Here is a 25,705-nt window from a genome sequence, read left to right as displayed (position 1 = left end):
CATAGTCACGGGGCTTCAGTCTTCACAAACACACAGCTCTGCAACAATGCAAATCCTCTTCAGCAGAGCTTCTGGAGGCTGGTGTGCAAGAGCTAAGCTAGTTTTGTGTTTTCTCCTTCTGTGCTGCATTACTTATGTTCAGTAGTCTGAACAACAACAAAAAAGGGAGAGATATGCCTTTTCAGACAGAAAAGGCAGAAGGCAACTTGGCAGGCAGTGGGGTAACATTGTCTTTTGGATCTTGGGAGGTTAGAAATCAGATCAGTAAAACAGATAATGGTAAGGCTTTCAAGATTTACAGTGGGTTACTTTATCAGAAAAAAAATACAGGATATAAATGTGATAAAGATGAGTAAGGAGGCTGAGACTGAGGGACTTCTTTGATGTCCAAGAGTCTGTTATCAATGGAAGACAAATACATAAACACATGGCAATTTTTGCTAATTGACGAATCAGGCAAAATGCCTTGTCTCTGCTGGAATGTTATCTTACAAATTTCCAAAGTTGTTTGTACATGTTTTTGGAGGTTGCAAGTCTTCTAATTCTTCTTCTGAGAACTTCATGTTTGATTTGCGTATCAAATGCTTTTTGCTTCGCAAAAGCCCACAGTCTACTCCATGGGCTGTGGGAGGAAAGAAGGACTGGTTCTGAAAAAGCCCTTGGCAGGTTGTAAGCATTTAACTCTCACATGGCACTGATAGCTGTAATAACTGTATGTACCTAGGTGCTTTCCTATCTGAGCATCACAAGCTGAATACCAGAGGATTGAATAGAAACTCTCCAGAACCTTTGAAAAATAGTCCCTCTCTTGGAGCATCATCCTTCATTTTACTTCTTGGTCTGTGTTTCAGATTAAAGGCTCTTCTGTGCAGACATTTTAAAAATCTATATTGGCTTTGGGCCAAATCTAGTTGCTATTAAAGTCACCAATATAATGTTTATTGATTTAAATGGGAGAAGGGGTTGTAGGAGCTCCTCCTTCGGAAATCATCTAGCAGGCTGCAGGGGGGGTTTTAGTAGAAATGTCATTAGATGGCACAGATACTACACAGATGCTTATTGCCACTGCTGTTGCTTCAAGACTGATGTCTTAGGATTATGTGTTTGAGAGCTAAAATTGTCTCCTGTGATATATGACTCTCCACACTGTTGGGGAGAAGATATGCTTTGCAAATGGCAGGGCTGGCCTACAGTCAGTCATGGATTTATTCCACTAGAAAATTTCAGCATATGTTTTAAATAATATGTCTCTCGATCAAGGGAATTCTTGCTAAATAAGCAATAAACACTATTGTATTGCATTGTGCTCAGTAAGTTATATATACACACGTATGTACAATGGCAAAACAAAAATATCCCTTTGGATTGTACCATTTGTAATAGAAGCAGCTTTAAAATATGAGTTTTCTCCCATAAAAACTGTTTGCAGCTAAAAGGCCAGAACTTATTGCACAAAGCCATTGCATCCTCACCGATGCCTGTGAGGGTACATCCCCTGTGCAGGGCTGTTCCTGTGGGCTCAGTCTTGGAGGCTGCAGAGGGCATCAGAGCTGCTTGTAAGGCTGTTGGAGAGAGGGATGCACCAGGACTTGGCTTCTTACACTGCAGGAGGAGAAAAGGGGTCGTGGTGTCTCAGTTGCATTCCCCCAGCCATTGATACATCTTTGGCCCCATGTGTCTTGTGGGAGGTGGTTGCACGCACCTCAGCAGGCTGCAGGTGTGAGCCGGGGTCCCTGGCACACATCTCTCCATGGCAGCATGCAGAGTGCTGAGAAGCTGCACTGCAACACTGTAGGAGAGGGGTCCTACTCTCATTCCTCTTGGCAGTACATTAATTGGTTCTCTCTTGCCTTCTCCTTTCTGTTTCAGTTGTTGGGAACTATGGGTACTTCCCCACGGACGTTCCTGATCTTGGGATGTTTTCTCACAGGTAATGTTCCTCAGTCCTCTAAGCCTCTCCACCCACTCTCCTTCCTAAATCCTTATGTAAGCTTGCTTTCTTGTGACCACGATAAAACAAATGCCAAACAGTTGCCAGACAGCAACAGGCTCGATTTTTCTACCCTTCCCTTTGGTAGGCTAAGAAGATGGTACTTTTTGTAGCCTGTGCTGGCCACTTTATCACCCCTACAGCTGCTCTAGCCGGTTTGTCTGCCTGCACAGGGAAAGTGAGCCTGCCTACCTCCAGCTGTGTCAGCCCTGCCCCACTGGGGTTTCTCCAGCAGTGCAGGGCAGGCGAGGCTGCCTGTGTGGGCTCCCGCACCCTCCCACGCCGCGCCGCGCTCGCCTGCCCGGCCTCCCAACATCTGCCGAGTGAATGGTGCCGGGAGGGGAGGGCAGGGTTTGCCACAGGGTGCCAAATATAGAAAGGGTCTGTAGACCAAGATAACATGCAGGAATGAGAAACTGGTTTCAAAGACCGTCTGTAAAAGACAGGCCCACTTTCACGCCGTGGGCCTATGTGCCTGTTTATCATGGACTACTCTATCTGTTTTGTACAAGCCATTTGATAGGTTGAGGCAAATCTGTTTTCCTGGTGAATTCCCCATTTTTTTTAGGGTGTGGATCTTCTAATTTCCTGGGAGTTGGACCTACACCAGCCCACCTACAAATTACCTAAGGCTTGCAAATCTGAGCCTCCAACTGCAGATTGCATCTGAAAACCAGTGCCATCTACAACATCTAGTTCAGTGAATTACAGTTTTATTTGGCTATAAACCTTCTGTGCATTTTGGCTAGAAGTAGACCTGATGCACGAATTTTGGATGTAAGACCCTCCTCTGGCCATTTACAGAAATAGAAGCCAGATGTAAGATGCAGGTGTTGTTCTTGAGGAGTTTCTAACTTTCAGTTGTGCACTTGAAGGCTTACAGAACTACTGGTTTCCTGACCCTTGTTGTAAGCTGCTGTAAGAGGCCCCTGACCCAGCAGCCAGGGTGTGGGATTCACTGATCTGCAGTGGGGCTGGGAAGCTGCGGTGTGGATTGAGAGCCATCTCTAACTTCACCTCTGTCTTCCACCTCCTGATCTGACAAAGAGACATGAGCAAGCAAACACTTTGCATTTCAAAGGGAAGCCATTTGCCATCCATCGGCCAAAGCTTTGACTTTTAACAAGGACAGATTTCCTGGGACATCAACATGTCTGAAACGGTCAGAAAACCAGTTGCTATGGATCCACTCTGCTTTCTTTCTCATCCCCACACTGAAGCTGTTCTGTGTCTTCATATGCTATTCATTTATGTCTTTTTGCAGGACCGTTCCTAACACTTTGCCAGCTTCCTTTGCCGACTATTGTTCCCAATAGGAGTGAAATGGTGGTACAGCTGAATTCCAATTTCACACTCAAATGCTCTGGAGACAGCGAAGTGAGCTGGCAGTACCCAGTGATGGAGGGAAGTCACAGGATTGACATTAGACACGAAGAAAACAACAGTGGCCTCTTCCTAACAGTGCTTGAAGTAGGAAATGCCTCAGCCGCTCACACAGGCTTGTATGTTTGCTATTATAACCACACTCAAGTGGAGGATGGGGAAGTGGAAGGGAAGGACATCTATATCTATGTGCCTGGTAAGTGGAGGCTGCCAAAGCTGTACCTGGAGGTTTGGAGGGGAGAGCTAAGCTATGGATGTTCAGAAGTCGTGTATTGCTGATAGCAGTTTGCTGTCAGAGGAAAATAAATGATCCCAGGGACATTTTGTAACTTGTAAAAGACAACCTACGAGTTTATGGATATGTTCCTCATTCTTTCTGTTTTCACCTTTTTTGGTGAGAATTTTAATTCTCAAGAAGAGGGATGAATTCCCAACTTCAGAGCTGAGGTCTTCTGACCACCAGGGGCTGGGTAGTAGACCTTGGTGACCAGGTCAGCTCAGCTGTGAGAGCATGCTCAGCCTACAGGTTTGCCTGTCTTTGAGGTGGGAGTTTAAGTCAATGCCAGTCCTTTCCAGGCTGACCTGGGTGGAGGTTTTGGGATATGTGCTGAACCAGTGCCTTGTCTGACACTAAAGCAGTTGCCAGATGACGAAGGCTTTATCTTGCTCTTAATCTGAATTAGGCTTCAACTAAGAAGTGGAGAAAACTCATGTTTACACAGGGCCTTGGAAGTGTAAAGCAACAGAGACTGTCTTGGGGGTTGCTGTCACAAGGGAAGGTGAAAGGAGAAGTGTTATTGCTGGGCAGTCTGTTGCAAGATTGGCAACATTGGGCTACCACGCACTACCCTGTAATTTTTGAAGCAAACACAGCTCTCCCAGGCCCTGCCCTGCCTTTCCCTCTAGTAGTGGAAAACCTGTTGGACCCAGAAGAAATGGCATCCCTTCTTTTCAGAAGTACCTACCACTGGCTTTGCCCTCCCAACCCCTTGTTACTAATGGAAAAAGTTTTTAAAGGCTTTCCACAGTATCCATACCACGAAAATCTTTAATGTCATAGCTGAGATAGGCACTAGAGGCTGGCCCACCACTGGCTGCCCTCATGAAGCCTTGTCTGGAAGTTTCTTCAGCATTGGTGGGGATCCAGGGCATGGGTGGCACAACTGCAGGGCCAGGAAAAATCAAGCCAGTAGATTTGCAGTAAATATTTTGAACAGGAAATGAAAAAGAGAAGACATTGCAAATCATCCCGAAAAGCTGCAGTATGTTGCAGAGGAGATGCTGTTTGCAACTTCAAGGAAGATTGTGGAAGGGGCAAAACTCAGGCAGGACCAACAGGACTTGTTTTAAAGCCAATTTTGCAGTGGTATTAAGTTTTTACCATTCATGATGTGTAATCTGAGGACAGCAATTCTTCCGAGACTTTTTCTCCATTCCCTACAACAAATGTAAAACATTTGCATCCATCCTCGAAGCAAGAAGATGTTCCAGCAAAAGCTGTGGGCTTTGGCACATGTATCTTGACTTCCAAACTACTCGGACAAAATCATTAGAAAATGTTGTTGCTGTCAAGCAGTCTTGTAACACACTTTGTGAAGGGATACAAAGGCAAGAGAAGGAGGAGCTCTTCAAGAGGACTTTTTTGTTTGGTTTTTGAATGCCTCTAGACATCAGCCTACCAGATTTGCCAAGCAGAGACACCCTGTAATTTCTTCCACTCACTAACCATCAAGATTTCATAAATGCAGAAACATATCTTTTTCTCCAAATTACAGAGAATGTTTCTGTTTCCACCATAAACTTTGTCTTTACATTTTTTTTTCCTGCAATGAATTAGGAGGGCAATGGGTGGCAGCAACCCACCTTGGCCAAGGAGGATTATGTTGAGACTTCACACAATGTCCCATTTTCACTAACAGCACACAGGAGACCAAACTAGGTGAACCCAGTTTCTGTTTTAAATTACAGTGGGAAAACGAATGCATGAAGTTGGCAGCGTTTTTGGGATGGAGAGCTGTGTTTGGAGTATTACTACAAAGAGCCTGCCAGTGCAGCAGAAAGTCTATTGTTGGAGGGATTTGGATTGCTATTTATTAAATTGTGTTATAAAGCTTCACACAGGAGCTTCAGGCCAGCAGGGATTATTTGTTTATTCCGAAAGGCCAAATGGAGATAATTTGAGGGCTGTGCTTTTTAAGTTGGATATGTCATGCAGTTATTTTTTTAAAGTCAGACTTTGGATTGGCTGGGTAGGGAAGCTGGCATGTATTTTGTTGAGCTTAAAAGAAATAAAACTACTAGGTGTTTGTTTGCCTTTTTTCTCGTTGAATACCATGTTTTGAAAACCACATACTGTGACCATAATTAACTATGTCTTGCAACTGTAATGTTGGATATGTTAGAAATGCTTAAGTACCTTGAATTATTTTTTTATTAAATGTGGCTTTAATAGCTTCTCTACTTTTTAACATTGAAAGTGTTTGGATTTTATATTTCTTTTTCTTTTTCTCCTTGCATGTATATTGGTTAGGAGACAGTTGCTGTTACCAAAGGGGAAAAAATCTAACTGAAGAAGATGAGTGATTTTTGCCAATAAATTTTTTAAATTTTTTTTTCAGTGAATATTGCACCTAAGTGCAAAAAAGTAGGATGTTTAAGTCTGAATGCTTCTCTGAGACATTTGCTGTACTCATATCTTGATAGAGTTGTCTATCTCTAATAAAGTTAATTAATCTTTACATTAGTCTTCAGCAATGGCACAAATGCTTTCACACCCAGTAGTGCTTTTCTTTCTTTTTTGTCACTTAATATCCTTTTGCCCTCACTGTAGGAGTATCTCAGAATAAGGTCTAAATGGAATAATAACATTTAGTTTGTTTTATTTTGTTTTGTTTCATTTCCTTGGGGTCCTTTTAATTTCTTCTTCTCTCCTCTTTTTTTGCCTAGGTCAAATAACAATACAATTAACATGCCTTACCTGCAGTCTCTGAAAAATTGAAGTAATGAACTGTGCTAGTTCCAGTTACAATCTATAAGTGGTCATTGTTATAAAATTCTTGTATATGGGCTTACTACAAGCAAGACAGTGTAAAATTGCCTCTTGTTTTTTACAGACCCAGATATGCCTTTTGTTCCTTCTATACCAGAAGATCAGTTCATCCTAGTAGAAGAAGGTGATCCCACTGTTATCCCTTGTCGGACAAGTGACCCAAATGCTCAAGTGACTTTGATTAATAGTTTAGACAAGACTGTCCATGCTTTCTATGACAGTAAACAAGGCTTCATAGGGAATTTCCCTGCGGGCTCATATACATGCAAAACAATGGTTGAACGTGTGGAGTTCAAGTCCGATGAGTTCTTCATTTATATTTTAAGAGGTATTTATTTTTGTTCACTTAAAAAAAAAAAAAAAGTAAAAAAAAGTTAAAAAAAAGTAATAATATTCAGCCCAGTTCTTTCCTCATGATGTAAGAACTGTATTAGCACTAGCATCACAGGAATATATCCGATACTTAGAATCATCGAATCATCAAGGTTGGAAAAGACCTTCAAGATCATCAAGTCCAACCATCCACCCTACAATCCCCCACCACTAAACCATACTTCCCAATTATGAGCTACTTGCTTCTCTGGCAGTATTGCTAGTTCTTTAGTTGGTAGTTTACTTAGTGGCTATGTATAATTTTGATGAGAATGAAGTGTCCTTAACTTCACCTCTTCTCCTAAATTGTTGCAATAAAAGTCTTCTGTAATCCATGTATTTTAACTCTGCTTGCTGAAATATAATTTAAAACACTCATGTTTCCCAGTGGCTTCAAATTGTAGGACATTGGGTAGTCTGAAAACCAGCATGACTCTAATGTTTTGACAATGCTTTTATTGGCCAGCAAAGGATTCTGAAAGACAGCCACTGATTAGCAAAATGGAAATTTTTCCTTTTCTACCAAGTGCCTTTTCTAAGGGGCAGTTGAGAGAGCAACTTCTAGTTTTAAGCATAGATAATTCTTTGTGGGATTGAACTCCATGTCTGTACTTCTCATGCTTTAAATACACATTATTTGTATCAGTATAAACCAGCAGTATTTCCTCTTAATTTCCAGGTAACTCCTCAGTAGAGGAAGTAAAATGGAAATTTCCCCCTGAAATTGCAACATGTGAAAATTGTATACTTTTAAAAACTAAATCTGTTCTTTTTCTCTTCTCCTAGCTACTTCACAGCTGCCAGTTGAAATTGAAGCTCTTAAAACTGTCTACAAAGCAGGCGAGACCATCGTAGTAACTTGTGTGGTCTTTGACAATGAGGTGGTTAATTTACAGTGGAATTATCCTGGGAAAGTGGTAATTATCTCTTTTTTCTTTTTAATTTATTTTTGGTTTGAATGTTTGCAGTTACTTACTCGGAGTGGAGGTGGGGTTGTAAAATATTTGTCTCTTCTCTGAATCAGGACAGCTGAGATGAGGAAACAAAGTCATTTATTTTACTTTTAGGTTACCACAAAAGAAAGTCAGTCCCAATAGTTTGCTGTTAGTAAGTATGCGAAGCATGAGAGGAAGGTGAGGTGTGACTGGGAGTCCATCCTTGGGGGGAGGAATGCTGTCTCTCAGGTCTTGTGCTGGTTCAGAAAAATAAATGTTATGGAAATAGAAAGATCTAGGAATGTGTCAGAGATCTGCATGAAGCAGAACCTCTGAAATGGCTCTCTTAAACCCTGGATTCTTGGGCATAAGAGAGGACAATGAAGAATCATGTTCACAGACTTCATCCCTCTGAAGGGATGGAGTACTTGAAGTGACTACTTAATTATGACCTCAAATCCCACCTTTTATTTAAGTAAGTTAAAACTTCAAGAGGAAAAAAAAGTATTTGAGAAGGTTTTGTTTTGTTTTTCCCATGTTGCACATTATGAACTTTGCTATATGCCATTTTTCAAAACTGTCTCCAGCCTATGTTTTGTTCCAGCCTCTCATGATAACATGGTAGACCATACTTGTCATCCTTTCACTGGCTGCAGTCTTCTCCTTGCCAATGAGTTATTCTGGTTTTGAAAGCAGGCAGAACATTACATCTAGCAACTGGTTACTTTATTTTCTGGCAAAAAAAAAAAAAATTCAACCTACTTTATGGGAACTAAATAAAGAGAAGTCAAAATAAAGCCCCAAAAAGGTAGCACATAAGAAGTAAACACTCTTTTGAGCTGCTCACCCAAATTTTGAATGGTGTTTTGTTTTGAGTGAACAAAATATGAGCTCTTAACATCCTCATTCTTCCGTGCCTGTCACCGAAAGGGCCCATATTTATGGGCACACCTTTTGTGCCTCTGTCTGAAAATGCATCTCTGACTGAGTGAACAAGTCTTCTGCCATACAGGATTTAGATGGTTGCTCTCACTCTAGTGGTATCATAAATCCTCAGTGGTGTGCTTTCAGCTCAGTTACTTAAGTAAAGTTTTTTTTTCCTTCTCCAAACTACAGAAAGAAAAAGGTCTGATAAAACTTGATGATATCAAAGTCCCATCGCAGAAGCTGGTTTACACCTTGACCATTCCTGAGGCATCAGTGAAAGACACAGGGGATTACGAGTGTACTGCTCGGCATGCAACCAAGGAGGTTAAGGAAAATAAGAAAGTAGTCATTACAGTTCATGGTATAGTCTGATTTTAGTGTTCAAAAGTTATTCATGTGTTGGAAAACACTGTTCTTGAAAAAATGCTGCACAGCATTGTTTATGCAAGACTTTTTCATTTACAGACAAAGGTTTTGTTCACCTGGAGCCTCAGTTTAGCCCTCTGGAAGCTGTCAACCTACACGAAGTCAAAAACTTTGTTGTTGATGTGCAGGCATACCCAGCACCAAAAATGTACTGGTTGAAGGATAACGTGACTCTGATTGAAAATCTTACTGAGATTGTTGCTAGTTCCAACAAAGTCCAGGAAACAAGGTACAAATATTCTTCTCTTACTTTGCCACATTGACTTGAGTTTGGGCACTGCTCCTGCTCTCTTTTTCCACTGCAGTTTGTTGCTTTTCCCTCAGTGGTATTTAATTTTTTTAAAAAAATTATTATTATTTATTTTTCTGTTCGAAAGGGCGATGCCTAATCTCCCTCTTTTTATTCCCTTGGTAACAACAACCTCTCAAACCTTAGGAATCTTAGTTTCTGAGCACTAAGACTCTTCAATCATGCCAACATGTCTCCATGCCAATAATTTCTAGCTATTTCCAATAGTATCATGGGCATTGCCTGACCCCTGCAGAGTATAACTATATCCACTTGTTTATCATTGTGTTTTGGTAGTTATTTACTATTTGAGTAACAATTCCAGTGAAAAGACATGCTAGAAGTTCCAAATGTAACTACAATATAGTATCTACATACACAGATTACATGTTGCACCAAAGTTTGTGGTGGTTTTTTTTGGTGGTTTTTTGTTTTGTTTTGCTTTATTGTGTTTGTGGATTTTTGTTTTGTTTTCTTTTTTTTTTATGCCTGCCCTAAAAATACAAAACAAAACCTCCTATTTCACTAGGTTTCAGAGTATATTAAAATTGATCCGGGCCAAGGAAGAAGACAGTGGGTACTATACTTTGGTTGCTGAAAATGAAGATGAGATTAAAAGATACACGTTCTCCTTGCTAATACAAGGTAAGGAGCTCCAAGGCCTTGCACACCAGAACTGATGGCACATAGCAAAGACCTGACTCACTTATGCATGGGGTTCCCTGGAGTACTGAAATAAGAAAGGGGTGTACTGAGGAGTGCGTGCGTGCTGAGTCCTTGGAGCTCTTGTGCCCTGATCCTGGCTTTCACTCCAACTCTGGCCTTAAGCCAAAAAGAATCTTCATCCTCCAGCCTAAATTATTCCAGCTGACAGCAGGGACGATAGCTCATTTAGAATGGCTTGAGGATGTGGCATAACTACAGCCCTTCCTTTTCATGGCTGTAACTTAGGATCCACTCTGTCCTGCAGGAGACAAGAACCTCCTGGCCAAGTCCTGGTCTCTAGCTGTTAGCCAAACAATACCTGTCCTGGTTAATTTTAAATTCTAGGCTGTTTTTATAGACCCTGATGAATATTTTAACAAACTTCTGTGTCCTTCTCAGTTCCAGCTCTGATCTTAGACCTTGTGGATGATCACCATGGCTCTGCAGGTGGACAGACAGTGAGATGCTTGGCAGAGGGGACCCCGCTTCCTGATGTGGAATGGCTGGTTTGCAAGGACATTAAAAAGTAAGTAGAGTGGGTGTTTTCTTATCTAAAATAGAACTACTTATGTCCTTGATTAGATTAACATTATTAGTTACCATACCATGCTTTCTTCATCAAAGTCCAGTAAGCTACGGATATTTTTTTTCTTTTTAAAGGCATGTTGCTTATATTTCAACATTGATTTAGGGCATTTCTCTCATAAATCTTTATGCTCAATAGGTGAACTCAGCAGATTTCACTGTCCCAGTTTGAGTAGGGATCTTGAGAAGTAGCTGTCTATCCATTCAGGGACTTCTTATAATTTCACTGTCTTCTTATCACTCTTGTGTTCTTCTAAATTTTCACTTGTAATTATTTCCCCCCTAATATAATTTTCATCTTCAAAGTACTTTAGGCATGTGGAGTAATTACTCCTATTTTTGCTGGTTTTAGACTAGCTCCTTCTGCGGCCACTGGGATGCAGGGCTTTCCCATTAATGTTATCCACCAGGGAGAGGGAGACCAAACATGGGAGGAAGTTGGGAGCCCTGAGCACTTTCCAGCTGTGTTCTGCTCTCATTGTGCTAAAATCTCTGCTTGCCCCATGTTGTCCTCCTGGCCCTACCCCAGAGAGCCCTGTACAGCAAAGAGGATTTCCCTGGGAGGAGCAGAGATCCCCTCAGTATCATGACTCTACAGGATACATAGTGACACCAAGGTCTATCTATTCCAGACCTGCTGGGCTACATTGTCAGGCCTTCAAAGATGCAACAGTAATGAGATCAGAAGGTCGATTATTCTGAGGGAAGAAAGGTGTAGGCACTTCACAGAGGTGGTCTTAAGCATTTCTGGTCTTTAACATTATAATTGTTGGAATAAAGTTGTAGGGAAAGGTGGTTCCTGTTCTGTTCACTCTTTACCCATACTTATGCCCAGCACGTATTTCCTCTGTTCTTCTCTGCAGATGCAGCAATGACACCTCATGGACTCTTCTGACTAACAACATCTCTGATATACACATGGAAGCCCACCTGGATGAGAAAAACCAGGTGGAAAGCCAGGTGACCTTCCAGAAGGTAGAGGAAACCCTGGCTGTACGATGTATGGCAAGGAACGACCTTGGTGCTGTTACTCGGGAACTGAAGCTTGTGGCTCCCAGTGAGTTTGCTTTGTCCTTCTGTGAGAGTATGACAATTTAACCCCGCTCTAACACACTCCAGTTCAGTCTAGAAGAATGCTTAATATATGAAAATGTGAATTGCTGCAGATAAAAAAAAAAAAAAAAGGATTTTTTTTCCACCCTGAGACATGTGAGGATGAGGCATTCAGCAGGTCTTCATGATGCATCTGGATGCTTTTCTAGATAGTCTCTGCATTTAGTTTTGAAACAGGAAGGCAAAGCAATTCTGGGCTTGGAAGGACTTTTCAGTCACCAGCCCCAGGGACTGCTCCTGCTACATCTGCTGGATGGGCTGCAATGGTAGGGAGGTGGATGTCATATGTCTATGTCACGTTTCTTGTGGCTCAGGAGTAAAATATAGTCTCTTTTTTTACTCCACAGCTTTGCGATCAGAACTTACTGTGGCTGCTGCAGTCTTAGTGCTGTTAGTGATTGTGATAATTTCACTGATTGTTCTGGTCATCATATGGAAACAGGTAATGCAGAAAAGCATTTCAGTTTGGATGGTGAGACCCACTGGGTTTTGATCTGCTTTGAAGTAAGGCATGGGACTAATGGCTGGTTTTGCATTCAATGTGCCTTGCAGAAGCCGAGGTACGAGATCAGATGGAGAGTCATTGAATCTATCAGCCCTGATGGCCATGAATACATTTATGTGGACCCAATGCAACTGCCTTATGACTCCAGATGGGAGTTTCCTAGAGACGGGTTAGTGCTTGGTAAGTTTCCTCCAAAAGACTAATCCCATCCTTCTCTGGGAAGAAGGACAATTAAGGAGAACTGTGAGGTCTCTGCTACCAGGATTTGTGACATGATTTTTGGCCATCAAGTCCAAAGCCTCTCTGTACCTGTCTGTTCTCCTCAATTCTCCAGCCACATCCTCCTTTTCCCCTACAGTGGTGTCAGCCTTGAACTCCTTATGCTAGTGTCTCCCATGCTTCCATTTCACCTCTCTTCTGGGTGTCCTCACGTAGTGCCCATCTTCATATAGCTCAGAGGATACTTCCAAGCATTTAATTACCGCTTCAACATTCAATCCTGCTATGGCACCCATAAGAAGTGCACTGACATTTTTTATTTGCAAGACATTTGTATATTTATGTCCAGAGGCTAAGGAAAATCTGCAAGTAGTTACATAGTTTTATTAAAATGTTTTTAAAATTGCTAATCCACAATGTACATACATTGTGCTGAGCAACTTTATAACTTATTTTTGTGGCTACTTTCTTTCTTTCTTCACGTTCTGCTTTCTTTCTTTGCTATCCTGGCATTGGAATTCATACAGAATTCAGTTATTAATCACTTGGTTAGAGCTGGCACAGTCTGTCATTTTTATCAATTGCAAGGGTAATGCTTCTAGACAATTTAATGTTCTATCCAGATAGTGCTTTAAAATACAAGGTTTTGTTCCCTTGAAGGTATCTGTGCACCAAGTAGTATCACAAAACACAGGAGAAGAAGTAAAAATAAATTTTTGTTTGATATATTTTAAAAACCACACTGTCCTGGTGCAGTTCTCCTTCCCCTGCCATAGAGAAAGAATTGTTATTAATTCTTGAAAGAAGCAGCACAAAAATTTCTGGTTCATGAACAATATCCTTTAATTAAATTCATGTTGCTAATTGAAAACTAGAGGAGGGTGGATATTTAATGGAATTATTTGATTACCACCCAGACTTTAGTTATATGCCTAAATAGGATTTGTCAGATCTGAGTTGTTAACAGACCACCGCTGTGACTTTGTCTCCCTCTGACTCATGAGCATCAGCCTTCTTCGATGCCTCCCTGTTTACAAGTATATGCAAAGTCAGTGCTTTAGAAACGTAAGGCTTCATCCTTTTGGCGATCTGGGTTGCACAAGCACTCTTCTTCACACGGTTAACTTTTACCTGCTGGCAATTTTACCATATAAAATTCTTGTGGTTGGGACCTCTTTTAATTCTGAGGCTGATAATTCTGTATTTTTGTGGGTTTTCTCTTATGAAAGTGGGAGATGGCAGCACAGAGACTACCTCTTTGGCTCAGGAAGGCTCTGAAGCAGGATGCAAAACACTCTTGGCTTGGTCAGATGAGCATTTCCCATCCTAGTTGTGTAAGCCAGCTGGCACGTATTTGTTTTTCAAGCTAGTAGTGCCTGGAGTGCAATGCTGCGTTAAATGCCAACACTGAATGCTGGCTGGAGCTCCGACTGCTAAATTTGGGTTACGCTGCAAATTTCCCTTTGCTATCACCCCTGCACACTGTACTGAGTGTGCTGCTGTGTAACGGGCTCAGTGGCCAGGGCAAGGCAGGGAGACGTGTAACAAAAAGGGAAAGCCTTTGGGCTCCACTGTAGGCCTCAACACCAGTAATGTGATGGCATTGCAGATACCTCCAGGTCCTAAGCAGTCAGCTCCCACCTGGCCCCAAACTTCAAGTGTAAAACACATGGGGCTTGGGCTATGTCTGCGGGGAGGGGTAAAAAGGGGAAAGAAAGCGATCGCTCCCTGCCACTCCGGAAGTGCTCTCACTGTCTCCACATGCACCCTGGCTCAGCAGAGGTGATGGAGAGGGAGATGTGTGCCTCGTGCTCAGTCAACAATATGGTTTGGGAAGGAACTGGCTTGTGAAGACGAGAAGATCAAGGAGGATCACAAATGCCATCACATCCTAAAGGGCTGCATCCTGCCATGTGGCTGCCAGACCTCCCCTCTGAGAAGTTTCAGGGGCCAAATTTCAACTCAGGTTGTTTGAATTAGCTGGAAATTTAGTGGGAAGCTTTCTCATATCCTGGCTGGCAAGAATAACCTTCAGAGTACAGGAATCTTTAAAAGAAATTGCATAGTTTTTGTGTGCATGACAAACTATGCTGTCATAGTCTTGGAGAGGTTCTTCAGTAGTAACTCATCTAAGCACACTTTAACAGTTACTTGTGCTTATTAATGAAGTAGATAACATTTGGCTAGAAATTTTCTTTTTAAAATGTGTACACAATACAATTGGGAGCTGTAGCCAGAGGATAACAGAAACATATGACCTTGCATGCCAGATAATACCTTCAGAAATGTAAAAGGCAGCAAGTTCAAACTGCAACCAGACATCTAAGACAAAATGCTGTCTATCTCTACAGTAAAGTTACTGTGGATTCTTCCTGTACTAGAAGTCCAAAAGTAACATAAAATGAAATGCAGAGCTTACCAGGAATATGAAAATATCCTGGCATCTGGAGCTCATACATGAGTTCACCAAGTAAGTGCTGCCTTAATAAACTTGCTTTTCAGTATGGTACTTGAGAAATATAGTATGTTCATGCAGTTCATATTTCTCTAAAATCTTGCTCAAGCTGTACACAATTCTTCTGGACACTCTATCCATGTCAGGGTATAGGACATGATAATCCAAAATTTTTCTCTAAATTGATTTGTGGGAAGAGAAGTGTGTATGAATATTAGCCATTTCATTACAGCACTTGGAAATTTGCAATTAAAATTTATTTGAGCATATGAAACACACTTGTACAGTAAACTTCAGAGAAGCTTTCCCTCATATGTGATCAACATGTATTTCAGCTTCATGCAGATCACTGATGGTCCAGCCTATTTCTAAATGTGGTACATCAGTCTATCTTACTGCTAGATGTAGCCAGCATTGCAGTAACAGCCTGAAACTACAGCTAAGGATTTCAATTCAGGTTTATAAGGGGCACGAGTGTACTGTAGCAGGGTGCTGACTGAGGCAGAGAAGTGAACTTAATTAGGAGAATCTGTCTTTAGAAAGGATAAAATGAGGGTGGCAGGGCAGAGTGGGAGATGGATTTGGATGAGTTGAGTTTTTCCTCAGAATCCCCTTCCTACAAGCTTTCATATGCAGATGTCTCCTTATGTCTGCTTGCTTGTTTTTATTTAAGGATTGTACTTAATGACAGCATCTCTTTAAAATACATTTTCCTTTTCAGCTTAATAACAACAGTAATAACAATAATACCAGTGGTCTAGCTAAGCAATAGTGCTCTTTTCACACAAAAATAACAACCAGTAGAGAAATGGTAGTGGGAAATGAGGCAAATTGCTGTTACCTTCTGGAAAAAATAATGTTTTCCCTTGTGTTCAGGTCGAATCCTTGGTTCTGGTGCATTTGGGAAAGTAGTGGAGGGGACTGCATATGGACTGAGTCGCTCTCAACCAGTGATGAAAGTAGCTGTGAAAATGCTGAAACGTAAGTTGTCGTGGTTCCATTTCTCAAGCTAGGTAGGGCATGTTCCTTCAGGGTTGTTTAAGCATTGCTTCTGTATGAACAGATTCTCCATACCTGAAGTTGAAAATGAACTGTGAAATACCTGATATTTAAAATTATACTTAAGATTGCTTCACAGCACTTCAAGACTGGAAGCATCCAGTCTTCTGAAAACATCCAAAACTTCTTTCTAACTGTATGAATCATAGAGGCCACAGTCGCTCAGAAATGATAAAACAGCCATGAATGTTTATGAACAGATGAAAGTGATACAACAAAGGAAAAACAGGCAGGTCTTGTGTGAGATTCTTAAGTTCACTGAAGATTTCCCAGTTCTTGAGAGCTGAGAATCTGATGCAGTGTTTCTGGGGAAACCATGAGGAGTTTATGAAGTGCCTCTGTGCCACCTGGGCAATCCATTGTACCCCTGGAGAGGAACAAACAGACTGGGTCACCAATTGATCTGCATCAAATCAGTCCTTTATTAGCAACTTACGCCTCCTCTCGGAGTCTTAAGAAAGCCCCTTGTCAACAAAAGGACACAGTCTTCTCCAAGAGACTATGGTAGCAATGGTCTAATGAGGCAAACAACAATAAATTGTTTGTTATTGTGAAAAAGGTGAATGGTCCCACTGAGAGGCTGGTGTGTTTCTTCCACAGCTACTGCTAGATCCAGTGAAAAACAGGCACTCATGTCTGAACTGAAGATAATGACACATCTCGGCCCCCACCTGAATATTGTGAATCTGCTTGGAGCTTGTACAAAATCAGGTGGGTTTGGCTGACAAAACGAAACCCTACTGTGGAGCCATTATTCACTGTTTAACAGGCACAAAAATTTCAAGTAAAGGTATTAACAATAAATATAAATGAATATAAGGTTTCACAAACCTACTTGATATTTGGTAGCAGTTGCAGTCATAGCTTAGTAAAATAAATGTATTAACCCATAATATTTGTTGTATTTTGTTATATTTTCAACTATGTTGTATATGTTTGTTTGTTCTTTAAAGACTCCTTTCATTGCCGCATTATTTTGTTTTATGTCATCAGGTCCTATTTACATCATCACCGAATACTGCTTTTATGGTGATTTGGTGAACTATCTGCATAAGAACAGGGACAATTTCCTGAGCCGTCATCCAGAGAAAGCTAAGAAGGATCTGGATATCTTTGGGATGAACCCAGCTGATGAAAGCACAAGGAGGTGTGAAAAAAGGAAAAAATTAAATTACCTGAAACTTAAGGAAATGTCATTACTAAACCTTACTCCTTTCTCTCATTCATTGGTTTAGAGCTCTCCCTAATTCTTCTGATTAGACTTATATTTATCAGGTTTTATAGATCTGGGAAGGTTTCAGCACTTTTTGTTCAGTCTCCCTGACATGTGTCCTAGATTGGTGTTTCCCCTAGGTAGGTATGCCTGCAGAACTGCACCATCAGTTCTCCATAGACATCCTGAGGGCCCAAAGAACATTTCTATTAATAAAACTTGTCCCAGTGTTCCTCTTTTCTGTAAAAACATCCTTTTGCCTCTACCCAACCAAGTTTAAAAAGTAAAGAGCAAGTACCTAGTTTCCTTGTTTCCCTGCTTGCAGAATTTCCACTGACTAAAATTTCTTCCCTTTAAACAACCTGGCAGAGTTTGTTCTCCAAGCTCAAGTACTTTCCTTTATCTACCAAGAGCTTAGCCAGTCTCAATAGATTTTTTATGGTTAATGCTAATCTTATAGCTTTTCCAGATGAGGTGGAGGAAGCTTGTCATCATACATTAATCAGGAAAGCAATGTCATAAAATTAGCCAGGATTTAGAAGCTGAACAGAGATTCCTTTAAAAGTCACTCAGGCAAATGTATCAACTGACTCAGTAGCTGAGTACAGCCAGGACTATTCATCTGAGCATGCATTTGCTCAGCAGGACTGGATTTAGTACAAACTGTCTGGGTGAATTTATCATTTGGAATACCTAGAACTAAAAGCCCTAAGTAGTAATGATTGAATTAAGTTGGATTTTGGGAAGTTAGACAATACGTATTTACATACTTAACTATGGACAAAAGGGTAAATTTGAAATGCTTATGTTTGACTACAGTGATACATGGTGACATGTACTAATATGTGATAATACATGGTTATGTTGCAATATGAGATCTTTCTGTATTCCCTATCAAGAAAACAGCTTTTCTATTTCACAACAATACAATTGTACACCATAAGAAAACTGATAGATTCACAGGATGCTGTGGTAGGGAAGCCAGCTGAACAATAATAGCAGAAACACTTGTATATATATTTATATATATATATTTATTATTATTTCAGTTATGTGATATTATCATTTGAAAACACTGGGGAGTACATGGACATGAAACAAGCTGATACAACTCAGTATGTGCCAATGCTGGAAAGGAAGGAGGGATCTAAATACTCTGATATTCAGAGATCTGTGTATGATCGGCCTGCTTCATATAAGAAGAAGTCTATGTCAGGTAACATAGAATTGTCCCTTCTGCACTCATCATTATTACTAACAAATGCATATCTTACCTTTGCCCTCTATATGGATGTAAGCTAATTAGTTTTGTGCTGCAAGCATGTGAATATAAGTTATAAGCTAAAAGCTTGTATTTGTGCTTTTCATTATGCTCTGGAGATAGGAGTGTGTCCTTCTGGAGCAGAAGAGGTCCATCCAGTGGTGTATTTGCTTTCATGCTGAATTCATGAATGGCCATTCTCTGCAACAGGACAGTAGGAATTCTTGGGAGGCAGTAATTTTATCAGCCTTGTAGTTTGCAAGATTTTGAGCAATAACGATGAACAATAACAGTAGTAAATTCATATTGCTCTGCTTCCACTTACATTTCACAGTAACTGACACTTACCAAATGCAGAACACTCCCAAATACTTTCCTAGATTATGTAATGGAGATAATGAATGCATCCCATTCCCTGGCACTGTTCTCAGAAACCAAATACGTTTTGCTTTAAAAATAGGCACTGCCAATTCTGCCTGTAGACTTCAAGAACTAAACCATATCCAGACCAGGATTTACATGGCAGACTAATGTACTCATACTGTGCCCTAGGACAGTTGGGGTAACTGAATCACTGGATTCTGACTGGTTTCCTTGCTGACATCTTTCATTAAAAAATAAGAACTGTTGCCATAGAATTCCTGACCCTTTTTGCTGTAATTGGATTAGCCCCAGTGAGTACTTGCTGGTAACAGTGTTCAGCAAAAGTAAATGAGTAAGAGTGTAGATGCATGCACAAAAACCTAGTGAAGGCACCACCTCTAAATAAATGTCTTTGTGCCACACACTGAGTATTGTAAACAGCTTGTAAAGCACTTCATTTGGCCTTTTTAATTAATCTTTTCCTGCAGTTCTCTGGGGAAAAAAATACAGACAGGACTAAAACCAAAACCTATATTTAATACTGGATGTTTTTAAGAAGGTAGTATGTGTCAGTGACTGACGCAAACATTAACAGTGGTTAGTTTTTATGAAAAGACTGGTTTGGTCATGGTACTCTGTGGAAGTCATCAGCTCAGAATCTTGATAGCTAAAGTGAAATGTATGTTGCTTTCACTCTCCACAGGACAAACACTTTTTTTCTCTCTTTTTCAATAGAATCAGAAGTCAAAAACCTCCTTTCAGATGACAGTTCAGAGGGCCTCAGCCTACTGGATTTGCTGAGTTTCACCTACCAGGTTGCTCGGGGAATGGAATTCTTGGCTTCTAAAAATGTAAGTAAGTGCATGGTCAGAATCATAGGCATATCATTAGTATGTGATGGGTAGAAGTGGAAAGGCTGGCACCACTTTTGTCTTCTTCCCATTGCAATAAATACATCTGCATGAGCCCTCACTGGCTCTCAGGACTGATGCCTTCCTGCCCCTGTCAACAGTGCAATACAGATGTCTGTTCAGCAGAAGGTCTTGTTAAGAGTGTTCCCAGAATGTCAACAGATCTTTTTCAGGGATCTTTGCAAGGGAAATGTCCCCTGTGGAATCAGTATATCCTTGAACAATTTAATTTCTCCCTATACAGTGTGTGCACCGTGACTTGGCAGCTCGTAACGTCCTCCTGGCTCAAGGAAAAATTGTGAAGATCTGTGACTTTGGGCTGGCTAGAGACATCATGCATGATTCCAACTATGTCTCCAAGGGCAGCGTATGTACTACTTAATCTCCTGAGTTCTTCTTTAACTGAAATGAGAAGTGTCAGTTTTAAATGCTGTTTAATGTTCTTGCCATTCAGTGTTGGTAACACTAATTGACCACTGGAATGAACGCTCCTGAGAACAATTTTTCTTCAGTTCATTGATTCCTTTAATTTTCCTAATTCTGCTTTAAAGCTGAAGAATACTTGGCCACACTTAGTACTTCGCAAGCTTACATTTTAACTGGAAAATTTTAAGACTGGATAATTTATTAAGGAACTGTCACTGTGATAAGTAGAGCAGTGACACATCAGTCAATGATGTATCAGACCTAGATTGGCAGTGCCAGCTTTTGTATCATGCCTTCAATCAGCCTGGTCATTTGCTAGTAATAAAATGAACGATTATGACTTACTATTTTAAATATATAAATAATTTCTTAAAATGAAAATTATTGTTTAATTACTTTTGGTGGGGAGCAAATAGTAGCATTCCTTATAATCCTGGTACCTCTGTGTTATATGGAATTAAAAATAAACACTAGCCAGATTAACAAAACTTTTCTTGTTAGAAAGAAATTAATCCTGGCTATCAAACAACAGTTGTAATGGGAAGAATTTATTTAATGACTGATCTATGTGCCTTGGGGTTTCTTTCTTTTTGCTACAGACTTTCCTCCCAGTAAAATGGATGGCACCTGAAAGCATTTTTGACAATCTGTACACAACATTAAGTGATGTCTGGTCTTACGGCATTCTACTGTGGGAAATATTTTCTCTTGGTATGTACTTTGAACATTGTCTATGTGTGGTGATAAAGCCTCTTCAGTTCAATCTGTTCTACATGAAGTATTTAAAATTCTACAGGAAAAATATATATGTGTGTAATCAGCTGTTAGTTATTCTTTTGTACAGGGTTTTGGATCCCAATGTTAGATGTGAAGTAAAAAAATTTCTCCTTAGGCTTTTTTTTCTCCAAGATATTTTTTTTTCCTGCTAGGAAACTGAAAGCTCTGAATTGAAAGCTTTTGGAAAAGCCTTTGTGGAAAAGTATTGATGTGCTGGCTCAGGATGGGTTTTTTGGCTAATATGAGAAGGAAAATGCTTCCCACTTGCAGTGAAGCACTTGGGGCTGCAGCCCAGCCCAGCGGCTGGTTTGAACGGTCGCTTCGTATACATTTCAGAAGAGTCTGTCTTAGTCCCATTACAGAACGAAAACAAATGTCAATCTTCTGGGATGCTGATTTCTCATTTCCAGGTCAGCACTGTTCACACAGTTGGTTTATGGCAGTGTAAAGTGGTTATGACAATGTATAGCAGTTACAGACAATGTACAGCTCCCAGCTGGGAACAGCCTGGCTCTCTCCTCCGACTGATTAATTAGCCTCCCAGGCAGGTGGCTGGCCTGCTTCAGTAAGTGTGCATTGCCCAGATTTACTCTGAGCAACATTAATCATGCTTCTATGGTATCTACTACTGCCCCACAGCAACCCCAAGCCTAATGTTATTTTCTATAACAAGTTGTCAGAAAGCTGCTTCTCAGAAAACAGCAGTTTTGCCACTGTTTACAGTACTGATTACTGTAATCTCTGGGCATCATAGGATCCTGTAAATACCCACTAACCAGCATCCCTGGGGGGGGATGGGAGTGCTGTTGGATAGCTCAGGAACTGAGACATAGCTAAGCCTGTGCTTCACTGCTCTACCTGTAAGGAAGTTTCTGAAGCCCAGCTTTAGGTGAAAATCCTGCTTTTGAAAGGACTGACTTTTCTGGTGTAAATATTACAGTATACCTCCTCTGCTGGAGAAAGATGATGCTTCTCAGAAAACAAAATATATGCACAGTGGTGTTTATTAAGAAAGTCAAATTTGACATTGTGCTGCAACACTGACTTGAGCTTGAATGGTCTTTTTACACATCAGCCGTGTCTGTCTGCTGTAGCCCCAAACAATTGCTTAACTGTATCAGCTCAGGGGCTGAGAACAAACTTTCAGACAGCCCATGTACCTGGCATGTTAACTCTTGTCTAAAGCCAGCTGCCCAGGTGGGAAGGCTTAGGTACGGAAGGGACACTGAGGCTTTGCCCTTACAGCTGGGATGAGGCAAATAGCCCAGACTGGGTCACTCTCAGCTGTCGTGCAGGTGTCAAAGGCAATAAAACCAGGCAGAGCAAGTGATTTGCCTAAGGTTGCACAGAAGGTCAGTAGCAGAGCAAAGCCATAACCTCAGATCTGCCAAATGCAGGATGGTGGCCTGATCCAGGTATCACCTGATTTCTGTGCCCAGCCAGAGTTTCACATGAGGTCACGTGAAACACTTAATGTGATCAAGACAACAGGTCTGATGTGAAACATTGGCAAGGAAAGATTAATTTTGATGGCATGTCAAATTATAACATTAACACTTTTTGACATGAACAGCAAGACAGTATTTGGGAACTCTGCATGGGTAGTCAAGGATAGAGTAGTATTTTTTGCTTCTTTTTTATCTGCAGGTGGCACACCATATCCTGGTATGATGGTTGATTCTACTTTTTACAATAAGATCAAGAGCGGATACCGGATGGCCAAACCTGATCATGCTACCAATGAAGTGTATGTGTGCATTTTACTTATCCACACCTGGCCAGTCTTCAGACAATTTTGGCTTTAATTGCTGTTTGGTTACTCGTTTTCCTTTATCAGCTGGTTAAAGTGGAATCCATCTTATTTGCAGGTATGAGATCATGGTGAAGTGCTGGAACAGTGAACCAGAGAAAAGACCTTCCTTTTACCATTTGAGTGAAATTGTGGAGAGTTTGTTGCCTGGAGAGTACAAAAAGGTTTGCTTTTTGGAATTTGCTCTGTGTTTTTTATATACTGTTTTAGAAGGAATTATAAGTGTTGTTCCATCCATCAGAGCCTTGAGCATTAAGCTGGCACATCATAACCTACATGAATGACATGGTTCAGACAGAGACATTGTCCATTTTCTGCATACAAGCTTACTAAGCACAGCAGTTCTGCAGTGTTAGCTGGGAAGCAGAACTCTCAATTTCTAATGAAAACCTACCAACTCATTTTTTCTACTGGACAATGAGTTTTATTTACTTTCACAGAATTTTCTAGGCAATGAAATAATTCTAGGAATGGGACTACATAGCCACATGTATAATCTCCCTGTCTTCCTCTTTGGACACAAGTTTTCCCCTCACACTTCTGATACCTCTGGACAAACTCTTCCTACCCCATCACTCAGTATTTCATTTTCCCACCTACCTTCGTTCCTTTCCTCCACTCCCTACACCTCCTTCACATCCATTTGTCTGCTCTGGCCTTCCACATTCACTCCTGCATCATATAAAATTCACATGTCACTTCTCCCTTCAAATAATTTGAAGAGGCTTGGCTAACCTATCTAGTGTTACTGGCCCATAGGGCAGAATATTTACTGGGTTGTTGAATCCCAGCTACCCATCTCAAGAAAGGCAGCCTTAGTAAACAACATCTAATGAGGGGTTTGAAATTAATATTTTCAGAGCTATGAGAAGATTCACCTGGACTTCCTGAAAAGTGATCACCCAGCTGTCACACGCATGAGAGGCGACTGTGACAATGCTTACATTGGTGTCACCTACAAGAATGAAGACAAGTTAAAGGACAGGGAGAGTGGATTTGATGAGCAGAGGCTGAGTGCTGACAGCGGGTACATCATCCCCCTGCCTGACATTGACCCTGTTTCTGAAGATGAGCTTGGCAAAAGGAACAGACACAGGTAGGTGCAGCTTGCAGATCATGTAGCCTGTAGTCACTGTTTGGGATCATATTTGGCAATGTGCATTAATACTTTTCAGCATCCTGCTCTGAAAATGGTTTCCTTGGCTCCACTGAAACTGCTTATTGGGAAATTTCTATGTAAATATGGTAGTATGACTGGCTACAGTGTTGGGAAAAAAACTCATTTTGCTTCTTTTGTGGTTGTCAGGGGAAGGGACCTTGTGGTAGAGTCCTCCTGTGTGTCACTGGCACTACCTTGCTGTCTTGGACAAGTCCCTGTGTCTGCCTGGAGGCTCAGTGGGCACAGGAAAGCTGGAGAGGGGCTTTTCACTAGAGAGGGCAGCGATAGGAGAAGCAGTAATGGTTTTAAACTGAAAGAGAAGAGATTCAGGTTAGACATCAGGAAGAAATTCTTCACCATGAGAGTAGTAAGGTGCTGGAATAGGTTGCCCAAGGAGGCTGTGGAAGGCCCCTCCCTGGAGGTATTCAAGGCCAGGTTGGATGAGGCCTGTGCAGCCTGGTCAAGTGTGAGGTGCCCCTGCTCATAGCAGGGGGGTTGGAACCTGATGATCTTTAAGGTCCCTTCCAACCTTAACCATTCTACAATTCTATTTTGCAGCACATCTTGACCCTACAACTCAATGCTTGGAGCTGCACACAAGATCTCCAGAGATTGAGTTGTTCTGTGTGAAACCAGCTCCAAAAATTTTGGAGAAGTTTCTTTTAATATCTTCCATTGTATTCTTTTTAGTGAAAACAAGGTAGTCAGGACTTTCTACTGCCCTCTTTGCAGTTTGCATGACCAATTCCACTACAGCACAACAGTGTAGCCCTTACTGTAAATAGTGGGAGTTTAATTCGGCACTTAATTCACAGTATATAGAATTAGCAATCTAGAAACCTCTTCTTTTAATACTTTTTCTTTATTTTCAAGAGAGGGGATGATCACAGTCTGTAAGAAGCACTAACCAGATTAAGATTTATTACCTCTCTCTGTTATTCTTATTGTCTGTTACTGTTATCTTATTTTCACTTGACCTGCCTGGATTTACCTAAGAGACCTGTTGTCACAGCAATCTCATAAAGCTGTTTCTTTAATAAATCTTTGGCAGAAAGAGCTTGGAGGACCATATGAACAACCCCCTCCTTTGAATTCCAAGGTGGTTCATTACTCTTGAGATACAGGAAGTGTCATGCCTAAGAAGCAGGTGGTCAGAGTCGCCTAAGATTGTGCTGTGGGTCAGAGCATGTGGGGAGGTGGTGGCCAGTTCTGCTAGAAGCTGGAGTACTCACTTGGCCACATTTGCTGTGTGTTTTATCTCTGAGATGTTTGTCTCTTCCAGTTCCCAGACGTCTGAAGAAAGTGCCATTGAAACTGGTTCCAGTAGCTCCACTTTCATCAAGCGAGAGGACGAGACCATTGAGGACATTGACATGATGGACGACATTGGGATCGACTCCTCAGACCTGGTGGAGGACAGCTTCCTGTAACCCCACGGACACCTTCCAGCTCTGCACACAGGGAAGCTTGCCTTGTTGTCTACAGAGTTCTGCTCCACAGAGGAAACCACTTAACTGCAATGTCAAGGATGTGAAGAGAAGGTGGATTTGTACAGAAGAACTCCCAGCAATAGACAGAGGTATCACCCTGAGTAAGAATGAAAGAGAGTTGTCAAAGATGGATTTTTTTAGTGTTGCTTCTTGCAGTACTTCAGTAGCATCTCAGTGTTGTTTGCCATTCGAACTGGTAGGAGGATGAAGGAAAAGGCCACAAACAGACCAGTTTTGTGTTTCAAGGGCATTCATATGACTTCAATGGATTGAATTTCCACTG

The 25,705-nt window shown here is 41.1% G+C and overlaps 1 protein-coding gene across 1 annotated transcript; it reads left to right on the top strand.

Moving 5' to 3' along the window:
• Window positions 1-1,873: 1,873 nt before the first annotated feature.
• On the top strand, window positions 1,874-25,705 carry PDGFRA (platelet-derived growth factor receptor, alpha polypeptide). The gene is made up of 22 exons (XM_010002496.1): window positions 1,874-1,930; window positions 3,255-3,569; window positions 6,487-6,750; window positions 7,581-7,711; window positions 8,846-9,017; window positions 9,122-9,311; window positions 9,901-10,016; window positions 10,476-10,602; window positions 11,525-11,718; window positions 12,122-12,216; window positions 12,327-12,459; window positions 15,830-15,934; window positions 16,613-16,723; window positions 17,006-17,159; window positions 18,275-18,441; window positions 19,585-19,700; window positions 20,005-20,127; window positions 20,786-20,897; window positions 22,611-22,710; window positions 22,832-22,937; window positions 23,634-23,869; window positions 25,215-25,705. Exons 1-22 carry the CDS (start codon window positions 1,882-1,884, stop codon window positions 25,360-25,362), a joined length of 3,264 nt encoding a protein of 1,087 aa, XP_010000798.1. The 5' UTR covers window positions 1,874-1,881; the 3' UTR covers window positions 25,363-25,705.

Source organism: Chaetura pelagica, unplaced genomic scaffold (assembly GCF_000747805.2).
Source record: "Chaetura pelagica isolate M959 unplaced genomic scaffold, ChaPel_1.0 scaffold67, whole genome shotgun sequence".
NCBI classification, from domain to species: domain Eukaryota; kingdom Metazoa; phylum Chordata; class Aves; order Apodiformes; family Apodidae; genus Chaetura; species Chaetura pelagica.
Note: the sequence above shows the minus strand (reverse complement) of the source record. Positions and strands in the feature narration are given on the sequence as shown.